This window comes from Coregonus lavaretus (genome assembly GCF_964263955.1).
Source record: "Coregonus lavaretus genome assembly, chromosome: 14".
Classification (NCBI taxonomy): Eukaryota; Metazoa; Chordata; class Actinopteri; order Salmoniformes; family Salmonidae; genus Coregonus; species Coregonus lavaretus.
Window position 1 is genome coordinate 29,026,691 of NC_140001.1, and position 13,180 is coordinate 29,039,870.

Sequence of the window (13,180 nt, forward strand, 5' to 3'; positions counted from 1 at the left end):
TGAACACTGAACAGAGACATTCCTGCCCAAATTTATGCTTAAACATTCCACAGGACAGGTAGAATTCTCTAGGACTACCCACAAGTCAATTTCTTAGCATGTGCATACAGTATTTGTCCCCAAAGAATACCTGAAATTGTCAAAAGCTGTATGTTGACCAGCAAAACTGTCCATTGTCTCTATTGACTTCAATGCTACTTATTTAATGTCAAAGCAGTTCACATGCCTAGTGCAGACAGTAAGTGATTCCTACAATAAATTGTCAATTAAATAAATTAAACAGTGAATATAACTGAAATCCACATTTAAAAGTATGACTTACTGAAAACAGGCATTGTGCCAAGTTCCTTGCAGAACCTTCACATTGATGGTGTCTTGAATCGTTTCCCCGCAACCCGCACAGTGGCGTCCATGTGTACCTGTAGGGTTAAATGATTTCATTAAAGGAAAAGCATACTCTATCCATCCATCAAATTAAAATCACAGTAGCAACGAATTTCTGAATATGTTTTGTTGACTGAACAAAGGTGTGACTCATACATGTGAGTCATGATGTTGATGTGAGTCATTTCCCCTCAGGAGGCTGAAAATAATTGTCATGGGCCCTCGGATCCTCAAAAAGTTATACAGCTGCACCATTGAGAGCACCTTGACTGGCTGCATCACCGCTTGGTATGGCAACTGCTTGACATCTGACCACAAGGCGCTACAGAGGGTAGTGCGTACGGCCTAGTTCACCACTGGGGCAGTGCTCCCTGCTATCCAGGACCCCTATACCAGGTGTCAGAGGAAGGCCCTTAAAATTGTCAAAGACTCCAGACACCCAAGTCATAGACTGTTCTGCTACCACACAGCAAGCGATACTGATGCACCAAGTCTGGAACCAACAGAACCCTGAACAGCTTCTACCCCCAAGCCAGTAGACTGCTAAATAGTTAACCTGACTATCTGCATTGACCATTTTTGCACTATTTTGACTTATCACATACGCTGCTGCTACTGTTTATTATCTATCCTGTTGCCTAATCACTTTACCCCTACCTACACTACATAGCCAAAAGTATGTGGACACCTGCTCATCGAACATCTCATTCCAAAATAATGGGCATTAATATGGAGTTGGTCCCCCCTTTGCTGCTATAACAGCTTCCACTCTTCTGGGAAGGCTTTCCACTAGATGTTGGAACATTGCTGCAGGGACTTGCTTCAATTCAGCCACAAGACCATTAGTGAGGTCGGGCACTGATGTTAGGCGATTAGGCCTGGCTCGCAGTCGGCGTTCTAATTCATCCCAAAGGTGTTCGATGGGGTTGAGGTCAGGGCGCTGTGCAGGCCAGTCAAGTTCTTCCACACCGGTCTCAACAAACCATTTCTGTATGGACCTCGCTTTGTGCACGGGGGCATTGTCATGCTGAAACAGGAAAGGGCCTTCCCCAAACTGTTGCCACAAAGTTGGAAGCACAGAATCGTCTAGAATGTCATTGTATGCTGTAGCATTAAGATTTCCCTTCACTGGAACTAAGGGGCCTAGCCCGAACCATGTAAAACAGCCCCAGACCATTATTCCTCCTCCACCAAACTTTACAGTCGGCACTATGCAGTCGGGCAGCTAGCGTTCCCCTGGCACATCCACCAAATCCAGATTTGTCCGTCGGACTGCCAGATGGTGAAGCGTGATTCATCACTCCAGAGAACACTGCTCCAGAGTCCAATGGCGGCAAGCTTTACACCCCTCCAGCCGACTCTTGGCATTGCGCATGGTGATCTTAAGCTTGTGTGCGGCTGCTCGGCCATGGAAACCCATTTCATGATGCTCCCTACAAACAGTTATTGTGCTGACATTGCTTCCAGAGGCAGTTTGGAACTCGTGGTGAGTGTTGCAACCAAGGACAGTTGATTTTTACACGTTACGCGCTTCAGCACTCAGCGGTCCTGTTCTGTGAGAGCTTGTGGCCTACCACTTCACGGCCGAGCCATTGTTGCTCCTAGACGTTTTCACTTCACAATAATAGCACTTACAGTTGGCCATGGCAGCTCTAGCAGGGCAGAAATTTGATGAACAGACTTGTTGGAAAGGTGGCATTCTATGACTGTGCCACGTTGAAAGTTACTGAGCTCTTCAGTAAGGGCCATTCTACTGCCAAGGTTTGTCTATTGAGATTGCATGGCTGTGTGCTCGATTTTATACACCTGTCAGCAACGGGTATGGCTGAAATAGCCGAAACCACAAATTTGAAGGGATGTCCACATACTTTTGGCCATGTAGTGTTTATGTACATATCTACCTCAATTACCTCATACCCCTGTACATCAACTCGGTACTGGTACCCCGTGTAAATAGCCAAGTTATCGTTACTCATTGTGTATTTATTTATCGTGTTATTATTTTTATATTATTATTCAATTTCTCTCTCTGCATTGTTGGGAAGGGCCCATAAGTAAGCATCTCTCTGTTAGTCTACACTTGTTATTTATGAAGCATGTGACAAATAAGTAAGCATTTCACTGTTAGTCTACATCTGTCGCTTACGAAGCATGTGACAAATAAAACTGTATTTACTCTTTTTGCATTGTCAGATTTTTTTTAAGGAAAGAAGAATATAGGGAAATTCCCTTCCACTTAATAACAATCCATTCTGAGTAAATACAGTCAGTCAGGTTATAGGGGTACTGGGTTTTTTTGCCGTGTTTTTCAACTCCACAATGTACAGTGCCTTCAGAAAGTATTCACACCCCTTGACTCTTTCCACATTTTGTTGTTAGCCTGAATAAAAAATGGATTACATTTAGATTTTGTGTCACTGGCCTACACACACAATACCCCATAATGTCAAAGTGGAATTATGCTTTTAGAAATTCTTACAAAGCTGAAATGTCTTGGGTCAATAAGTATTCAACCCCTTTGTTATGGCAAGCCTAAATAAGTTCAGGAGTAAACATTTGCTTAACAAGTCACATAAAAAGTTGCCTCGACTCACTCTATGTGCAATAATAGTGTTTAACATGATTTTTGAATGACTACCTCATCTCGGTACCCAACACATGCAATTAATCTGTATGGTCCCTCAGTCAAGCAGTGAATCTCAAACACAAATTCAAGCACAAAGACCTGGGAGGTTTTCCAATGCCTCGCAAAGAAGGGCACCTATTGGTAAAAAAGCATATATTGAAAATCCCTTTGAGCATGGTGAAGTTATTAATTACACTTTGGATGGTGTATCAACACACCCAGTCACTACGAAGATACAGGTGTCCTTCCCAACTCAGTTGTCGGAGAGGAAGGAAACCGCTCAGGGATTTACAGAGTTTAATGGTTGTGATAGAAGACAACTGAGGATGGATCATCAACATTGTAGTTCCTCCACAATACTAACCTAAATGACAGAGTGAAAAGAAGGAAGCCTGTAGAGCAGGGATCATCAACTAGATTCAGCCATGGGCCTATATAATATTTGATTAAAACCATAATTTCAAACATTTCTTACATTTGTATACGATCACGTGTCTCTCTACTATGCGTGGGAATACTTGGGAACAGATTCCCTAAATTAAAATCACTTGGAGCTGATTTCCTAGTGTTTTTACAGTATTTTATGTCCGAAAATATAAAATATAAAAATGAAAACTTGGGGGGCCAAATAAAACCACCAAATTGTGGAACCCTGCTGCAGAGAACAAAATTTTTCCAAAACATGCATCCTGATTTCAATAAAGCGCTAAAGTAAAACTGCAAAGAATGTGGCAAAGAAATTAACTACAGTGGGGAGAACAAGTATTTGATACACTGCCGATTTTGCAGGTTTTCCTACTTACAAAGCATGTAGAGGTCTGTAATTTTTATCATAGGTACACTTCAACTGTGAGAGACGGAATCTAAAACAAAAATCCAGAAAATCACATTGTATGATTTTTAAGTAATTAATTTGCATTTTATTGCATGACATAAGTATTTGATCACCTACCAACCAGTAAGAATTCCGGCTCTCACAGACCTGTTAGTTTTTCTTTAAGAAGCCCTCCTGTTCTCCACTCATTACCTGTATTAACTGCACCTGTTTGAACTCGTTACCTGTATAAAAGACACCTGTCCACACACTCAATCAAACAGATTCCAACCTCTCCACAATGGCCAAGACCAGAGAGCTGTGTAAGGACATCAGGGATAAAATTGTAGACCTGCACAAGGCTGCGATGGGCTACAGGACAATAGGCAAGCAGCTTGGTGAGAAGGCAACAACTGTTGGTGCAATTATTAGAAAATGGAAGAAGTTCAAGATGACGGTCAATCACCCTCGGTCTGGGGCTCCATGCAAGATCTCACCTCGTGGGGCATCAATGATCATGAGGAAGGTGAGGGATCAACACAGAACTACACGGCAGGACCTGGTCAATAACCTGAAGAGAGCTGGGACCACTGTCTCAAAGAAAACCATTAGTAACACACTACGCCGTCATGGATTAAAATCCTGCAGCGCACACAAGGTCCCCCTGCTCAAGCCAGCGCATGTCCAGGCCCGTCTGAAGTTTGCCAATGACCATCTGGATGATCCAGAGGAGGAATGGGAGAAGGTCATGTGGTCTGATGAGACAAAAATAGAGCTTTTTGGTCTAAACTCCACTCGCCGTGTTTGGAGGAAGAAGAAGGATGAGTACAACCCCAAGAACACCATCCCAACCGGGAAGCATGGAGGTGGAAACATCATTCTTTGGGGATGCTTTTCTGCAAAGGGGACAGGACGACTGCACCGTATTGAGGGGAGGATGGATGGAGCCATGTATCGTGAGATCTTGGCCAACAACCTCCTTCCCTCAGTAAGAGCATTGAAGATGGGTCGTGGCTGGGTCTTCCAGCATGACAACGACCCGAAACACACAGCCAGGGCAACTAAGGAGTGGCTCTGTAAGAAGCATCTCAAGGTCCTGGAGTGGCCTAGCCAGTCTCCAGACCTGAACCCAATAGAAAATCTTTGGAGGTCGCTGAAAGTCCGTATTGCCCAGCGACAGCCCCGAAACCTGAAGGATCTGGAGAAGGTCTGTATGGAGGAGTGGGCCAAAATCCCTGCTGCAGTGTGTACAAACCTGGTCAAGACCTACAGGAAACGTATGATCTCTGTAATTGCAAACAAAGGTTTCTGTACCAAATATTAAGTTCTGCTTTTCTGATGTATCAAATACTTATGTCATGCAATAAAATGCAAATTAATTACTTAAAAATCATACAATGTGATTTTCTGGAGTCTCTCACTGTTGAAGTGTACCTATGATACAAATTACAGACCTCTACATGCTTTGTAAGTAGGAAAACCTGCAAAATCGGCAGTGTATCAAATACTTGTTCTCCCCACTGTATGTCCTTTAGACAAAGTGTTATGTTCGGGGCAAATCCAACAACACATCACTGAGTCCCACTCTTCATATTTTCAAGCATGGTGGTGGTTGCATCATGTTATGGGTATGCTTGTCATCGGCAAGGACTAGAGAGTTATTTAGGATGAAAATAAATGGAATAGAGCTAAGCACACGCAAAATCCTAGAGGAAAACCTGGTTCTGTCTGTTTTCCAACAGACACTGGGAGACAAATTCACCTTTCAGCAGGACAATAACCTAAAACACAAAGGACAAATGTACACTGAGTGGCCTATTTACAGTTTTGACTTAAATCTGCTGATCAACAACCAACTTGAGAGAGCTTGAATATTTAGATTTTTTAAAATAATGTGCAAATATTGTACAATCCAGGTGTGCAAAGCTCTTAGAGACTTTCCCAGAAAGACTCACAGCTGTAATTGCTGCCAAAGGTGATTCTAACATGTATTCTCATGGGTGTGAATACTTATGCAAATGAGATATTCCTGTATTTAATTTTCAATACACTTCTAAAAACATGTTTTCACTTTCTCATTATGGGGTATTATCTGTAGATGGGTGAGAAAAATATGTATTTAATTAATACAAATGTTTGGCTGTAACAACAATGTGTAATAAGTCAAGGGGTATGAATACTTTCTGAAGGCACTGTACATAACATCAAGGGAGTGGAGCTTGCGAAGAGTGTGGGCGGACTATACCTCCGACTACATCGAGTCACAGTCAGTCGGGTGACACAGGCTGTTTACATTATAATGTTAAGGCTATAAGTGATTCTCAAGTAACAAGGAAAACTTTCAGACAAGCCTGCGCATCATTCTTAAACAATATCTTTCGTTGAGCTTTTCCCAAAGTTTTGTTTTCACAAAAGCATGCACCCACGACGCTTCCATTCCAATAGAGAGCAATGTGCTTGCAGCAGAAACCGTTTACTCATTTTTACATTTACATTTTTTCTCATTTAGCAGGTCCTCTTATCCAGAGCGAGTTACAGTGGCGCTTGCAACGCCAAGGTTGTGAGTGCATACATTTTCGTACTGGTCCCCCGTGGGAATCGAACCCACAACGCTGGCGTTGCAAGCGCCATGCTCTACCAACTGAGCCACACGGGACCTACTCAGAGTGTAAAACGCAAACGAGAGTTTCTATTGGACAAATTCAGGTAGGTCCCTCCCCGTTTCCTGTTTGCTTCTTAAAAACGGTGGACTGTTTCTGTAATGAATACACCCCTAGCAAGCTCTATGCAATGAATATGATGGGAAAACTGGGGGATTTAGAAATGAGTGGGCGTGTTCAAGCAGATCACTTTTGTGAAGTCTGTGACCATCGTTGGTCACCGCCTTTCAAAATGTGTTGCATTATGGGGATCAAAATTGTCCGACTTGCGCCTAAATGTCGACTGTATGAACTTCACAACAACCATGTGATCAAAGGTCATGAAGTTGACTGCAGTCGACTGCGATTTTCTACAGTTTCTCCTCACCAGCTGCAACTTGCAGCCATCGCCTGCATTGTGGGAGGCAATAATTGTCAACCAATCATTAGTATTTTTGTTTGACCCACGCGAACAGGACCAAAGACGTGACTGAAACAGAAAGCAACTTTGCAGCGATTCATATGTATACTGTGTACAAATGAATGATATTTGAGTCTCTCTCGCCTTAATTGATAGTACAATGTACACACATATATTTACAGTGTGTGATATGGGGTTTGGAGACATGTTTATTTTGACATTACAAAGAAAAGCTTATAAACAATGGCAACACTGCCATGTTGCACTGAGCCTTGCTGTTGGAAAACCAATCAGTGTTGGACTTTCAGCTGTCACAGATGTACCTCCCCCAACCTCACTCCTCGACTTTCATCTGCAGTAGGTTGCTTCCAATTATGTATATAGAACCTGGATTGCTGATGGTATTGTATTGGCCATTGAGATGCTTTGAAGCCACCGGTCGGCAATATTGGCACTCCCCAGTAGGAGCAGTCCGGAATTAATGGAATTATACAGTATTTCAATTAAATGCTTCAAGGACAAATTACATGTATTTAAGTATTTTTTGTTGATGTAGTGGGGACAGTAACATTAGTAATCTCAAGAAAGTATACTTTAAGGAAAATGTTTTTACATATTTTTATTTTTAGCTCACATAATATAGTTTAAAATTTTGCATTAAGGTGTATAATAGAATAAATGTGGCAAAAACGAATGTAGACATTAATAAATGCATTTCTATAGCTTCCAAAATATATTTTACAATTGTGGGGAGTGCCAAGATGGAGGCATGGTGGTTTCAACACAGCGCCCCCTATCAGTCATCTAGTGTATATGTAAATTATTGGTTGCTTCAGCCTTACCACTCAAACAAGCCCAATGAATCCAAGCAGCTAAATTCAAGTTTGAGTAACATCTTATTTTACACATCAAATCAAATTTCAACAAAGTTTACAGCAGGTATAAAACGTGTAGCAAAATTCTAGCTCCCTCAACAATGCAGTAGCCTACATTAATCAATATCAATAACAGCAATAACAGTGAAGTCCAAAATAACAAGTAATAGGGGTAGTATGCATTGTAATAATGGACTGTATTTACAAATATAAATTGGGGAGTGAATTGGTCTTGCAGAAGAATAAATAGTATAATTCAACCTAATCAGCCCGAACTTTGATGGCAGAATCATTGCCGTAGTTAGATAGTAACTATGTATGTTATGATGATCAGATACATTGTAGCAAGCTCTCATCTGATGTATACACTATCAGCTCGCAAATTGACCAAGTCTAGAACATAGTGCATCACCCTACTGGATGTAGCTTCCCTTTCCACACGCAAATAGATTGTAGGTATATACCATTTTTGTATCAACATTGTTATCCACATGTAGGCTAAGCTAATTAACAATGTAATGGGGAAGAAGTTTAGACCGCTCACCTTCCAGTTCCTCCATCTAGCTAATTGCTGTGTCTCGTCGATATTTTTTTTTATCTCAGAAAGTTCTCATCGTGATCCAGCATGAGTTACAATGGGGTGTTTTCATTCTACACATCCAAGAATCTTAAAATACAGTTCTAAGGAAATGTTAGGCTAAATCCCGTCAAATTTTCCAAGGAAGGAAAATATCCCAGTCCAGTTTTGCAGTCGCCTAACTTTGTTGGCAGGATAAATGACGTCATGCAGTTGAAATTCCTGTACGGAGACCGGAAGGGATCAAACAGCAACACCTGGAACAGGAGCAAATAATTGGAGAGCCCAAAAGCCAATATCCACTATTACACTGAAACGGGAGCACCATCTACTGTCAAAAAGTAGAGATCTCACTTTATTTCTCCACACAGGATAGCTATTATTCTACGGTCTATTCCCCAAGGATGTCTGTGCGGTTTAGTGGAGTGGATACATATACCTGGGCCCAGTTTTTCAAAAGTTATCAAATCAAATCAAATCAAATCAAATCAAATCAAATCAAATGTTATTGGCCACATGCGCCGAATACAACAGGTGCAGACATTACAGTGAAATGCTTACTTACAGCCCTTAACCAACAGTGCATTTATTTTTAATAAAAAAGTAAAATAAAACAACAACAAAAAAGTGTTGAGAAAAAAAGAGCAGAAGTAAAATAAAATAACAGTAGGGAGGCTATATATACAGGGGGGTACCGGTGCTGAGTCAATGTGCGGGGGCACCGGCTAGTTGAGGTAGTTGAAGTAATATGTACATGTGGGTAGAGTTAAAGTTAAAAAGATGGGGTGGGGGGGCAGTGCAAATAGTCCGGGTAGCCATGATTAGCTGTTCAGGAGTCTTATGGCTTGGGGGTAGAAGCTGTTGAGAAGTATTTTGGACCTAGACTTGGCACTCCGGTACCGCTTGCCGTGCGGTAGCAGAGAGAACAGTCTATGACTAGGGTGGCTGGAGTCTTTGACAATTTTGAGGGCCTTCCTCTGACACCGCCTGGTATAGAGGTCCTGGATGGCAGGAAGCTTGGCCCCAGTGATGTACTGGGCTGTACGCACTACCCTCTGTAGTGCCTTGCGGTCGGAGGCCAAGCAGTTGCCATACCAGGCGGTGATGCAACCAGTCAGGATGCTCTCGATGGTGCAGCTGTATAATTTTTTGAGGATCTGAGGACCCATGCCGAATCTTTTCAGTCTCCTGAGGGGGAATAGGCTTTGTCGTGCCCTCTTCACGACTGTCTTGGTGTGTTTGGACCATGATAGTTCGTTGGTGATGTGGACACCAAGGAACTTGAAGCTCTCAACCTGTTCCACTACAGCCCCGTCGATGAGAATGGGGGCGTGCTCAGTCCTTATTTTTTTCCTGTAGTCCACAATCATCTCCTTTGTCTTGGTCACGTTGAGGGAGAGGTTGTTATCCTGGCACCACACGGCCAGGTCTCTGACCTCCTCCCTATAGGCTGTCTCATCATTGTTGGTGATCAGGCCTACCACTGTTGTGTCGTCGGCAAACTTAATGATGGTATTGGAGTCGTGCCTGGCCATGCAGTCATGGGTGAACAGGGAGTACAGGAGGGGACTGAGCACGCACCCCTGATGGGCCCCCGTGTTGAGGATCAGTGTGGCAGATGTGTTGTTACCTACCCTTACCACCTGGGGGCGGCCCGTCAGGAAGTCCAGGATCCAGTTGCAGAGGGAGGTGTTTAGTCCCAGGATCCTTAGCTTAGTGATGAGCTTTGAGGGCACTATGGTGTTGAATGCTGAGCTGTAGTCAATGAATAGCATTCTCACGTAGGTGTTCCTCTTGTCCAGGTAGGAAAGGGCAGTGTGGAGTGCAATAGAGATTGCATCATCTGTGGATCTGTTGGGGCGGTATGCAAATTGGAGTGGGTCTAGGGTTTCTGGGATAATGGTGTTGATGTGAGCCATGACCAGCCTTTCAAAGCACTTCATGGCTACAGACGTCAGTGCTACGGGTCGGTAGTTATTTAGGCAGGTTATCTTAGTGTCCTTGGGCACGGGGACTATGGTGGTCTGCTTGACCTTCTTAAAAGTCTTACTCACATCGGCTACGGAGAGCGTGATCACATAGTCATCCGGAACAGCTGGTGCTCTCATGCATGCTTCAGTGTTGCTTGCCTCGAAGCGAGCATAGAAGTGGTTTAGCTCGTCTGGTAGGCTTGTGTCACTGGGAAGCTCGCGGCTGTGCTTCCCTTTGTAGTCTGTAATAGTTTTCAAGCCCTAAAACATCCGACGAGCGTCAGAGCTGGTGTAGTACAAGTACTATACTGAACAAAAAATATAAACGCAACATGCAACAATTTCAAAGATTGTACTGAGTTATAGTTCATATAAGGAAATCAGTTTATTGAAATAAATAAATGAGGCCCAAATCTATGGATTTCATAACTGGGCAAGGGCGCAGCCATGGGTGGGCCTAGTCCCACCCACTGGGGAGCCAGGCCCAGCCTCAGCACCCCCTCAGACGATCCCGGAGGTGAAGAAGCCAGATGTGGAGGTCCTGGGCTGGCGTGGTTACACGTGGTCTGCGGTTGTGAGGCCGGTTGGACGCACTGCCAAATTCTCTAAAACGGCTTATGGTAGAGAAATAAACATTCAATTATCTGGTAACAGCTCTGGTGGACATTCCTGCAGTCAGCATGCCAATTGCACGCTCCCTCGAAACTTGAGACATCTGTGGTATTGTGTTGTGTGACAAAACTGCACATTTAAAGTGGCCTTTTATTTTCCCCAGCACAAGGTGCACCTGTGTAATGATCATGCTGTTTAATCAGCTTCTTGATATGCCACACCTGTCAGGTGGATGGATTATCTTGGCAAAGGAGAAATGCTCACTAACAGGGATGTAAACGAATTTGTGCTCAACATTTGAGAGAAATAAGCTTTTTGTTGACATGGAACATTTATGGGATCTTTTATTTCAGCTCATGAAACATGGGACCAACACATTACATGTTGCGTTTATATTTTTGTTCAGTATATCTCGATTTCGCCTATCAGATAGGATTAAAGGCATAGAAATAGAATGAATCGAACGGGTGTCCCCATTCAAGTCAATTATTTGTCCGTTCTATTCATTATTTTTTTATGCATTTAGTCCTCTCTGATAGGCGAAATCCAGATAGACATAACTTTTGAAAAACTGGGCCAAAACACGACTGACACTAGTCAACCAAAATGGTTGCAACCATCACACTGAATACCTTGTCACTCCAAACCAAGCAGCTGAGAAGAAGCCATTGTGAGGCTTTGAAGTCGGCATTAGTGGCACTTTTTGGTAGATTGCTATATGACAATCAACATCAGTCTACACCTACCCAAGTGATGTTTGTTTCAATTAATTAATGTATTATCAACATTTTTATAATGAAACAAGTTGATAATTTATTATTCAAATCAAATCAAAGTTTATTGGTCACGTACAATACACAGATTTGCAGATGTTATCGCAGGTGCAGCGAATTGCTTGTGTTTCTAGCTCCAACAGTGCAGTAATACCTAGCAATACAAAACAATACACACATAATCCAAAAAGTAAAAAGAAAGAAATTAAGAAATATTAGAAAGAAATTAAGTTGATGCTACAACTGCTAAAACAACATCAGACCCCTACTTTTGCTAAAGTGTGTTTTTAAGTTGTAGTGGGACACTATTTTCTCATTAGAAATACATTAGTGACTTTGTAGAGACCTTAAAATAACACACTCTCTGTTTTCACAATTTTGTTACAATAACCTTGTACTACTAGATCCTCTCCATAACTTGGAAAATGTATTTAAAATGTATCGATACACAATACCCCATAATGACAAAGCGAAAAGCTTTTTTACATAAGTATTCAGACCCTTTGCTATGAGACTCGAAAATGAGTTCAGGTGAATCCTGTTTCCATTGATCATCCTTGAGATGTTTCTACAACTTGATTAGAGTCCACCTGTGGTAAATTCAATTGATTGGACATGATTTGGAAAGGCACACACCTGTCTATATAAGGTCCCACAGTTGACAGTGCATGTCAGAGCAAAAACAAAGCCATGAGGTCGAAGGAATTGTCTGTGGAGCTCTGAGACAGGAGTGTGTCAAGGCACAGATCTGGGGAAGGGTACCAAAACATTTCTACAGCATTGAATGTCCCCAAGAACACAGTGGCCTCCATCATTCTTAAATGGAAGAAGTTTGGAACCACCAAGACTCTTTCTAGAGCAGGCCGCCCGGCCAAACTGAGCAATCAGGGTAGAAGGGTCTTGGTCAGGGAGGTGACCAAGAACCCGATGGTCACTCTGACAGAGCTCCAGAGTTCCTCTGTGGAGATGGGAGAACCTTCCAGAAGGACAACCATCTCTAGAGCACTCCACCAATTAGGCCTTTATGGTAGAGTGGCCAGACGGAAGCCACTCCTCAGTATAAGGCACATGACAGCCCACTTGGAGTTTGCCAAAAGGCACCTAAAGGACTCTCAGACCATGAGAAACAAGATTCTCTGGTCTGATGAAACCAAGATTGAACTCTTTGGCCTGAATGCCAAGCGTCACGTCTGGAGGAAACCAGGCACCGCTCATCACCGGTCAATACCATCCCTACGGTGAAGCATGGTGGTGGCAGCATCATGCTGTGGGGATGTGTTTCAGCGGCAGGGACTGGGAGACTAGTCAGAATCGAGGCAAAGATTAACAGAGCCAAGTACAGAGAGATCCTAGATGAAAACCTGCTCCAGAGCGCTCAGGACCTCAGACTGGGGGCGAAGGGTCACCTTCCAACAGGACAACGACCCTAAGCACACAGCCAAAACAATACAGGAGTGGCTTCGGGACAAGTCTCTGAATGTCCTTGAGT

General features: G+C 42.9%; 1 protein-coding gene across 1 annotated transcript in view; it reads right to left on the reverse strand.

Annotated features, from left to right (window-relative positions):
- The window catches only part of LOC311141295 (LIM domain kinase 2-like), a 39,892-nt gene extending 31,364 nt beyond the window's left edge, over positions 1–8,528 (reverse strand). Inside the window, exons 1-2 of the mRNA XM_084176587.1 lie at positions 8,304–8,528; positions 323–419 (exon numbers count right to left, since the gene is read on the reverse strand). Of these exons, the coding sequence (XP_084032713.1) occupies positions 323–419; positions 8,304–8,319 (113 nt within the window). The 5' untranslated portion in view covers positions 8,320–8,528. The remainder of the gene's footprint in view (positions 1–322; positions 420–8,303) is intronic.
- Between the last annotated feature and the right edge of the window lie 4,652 nt (positions 8,529–13,180).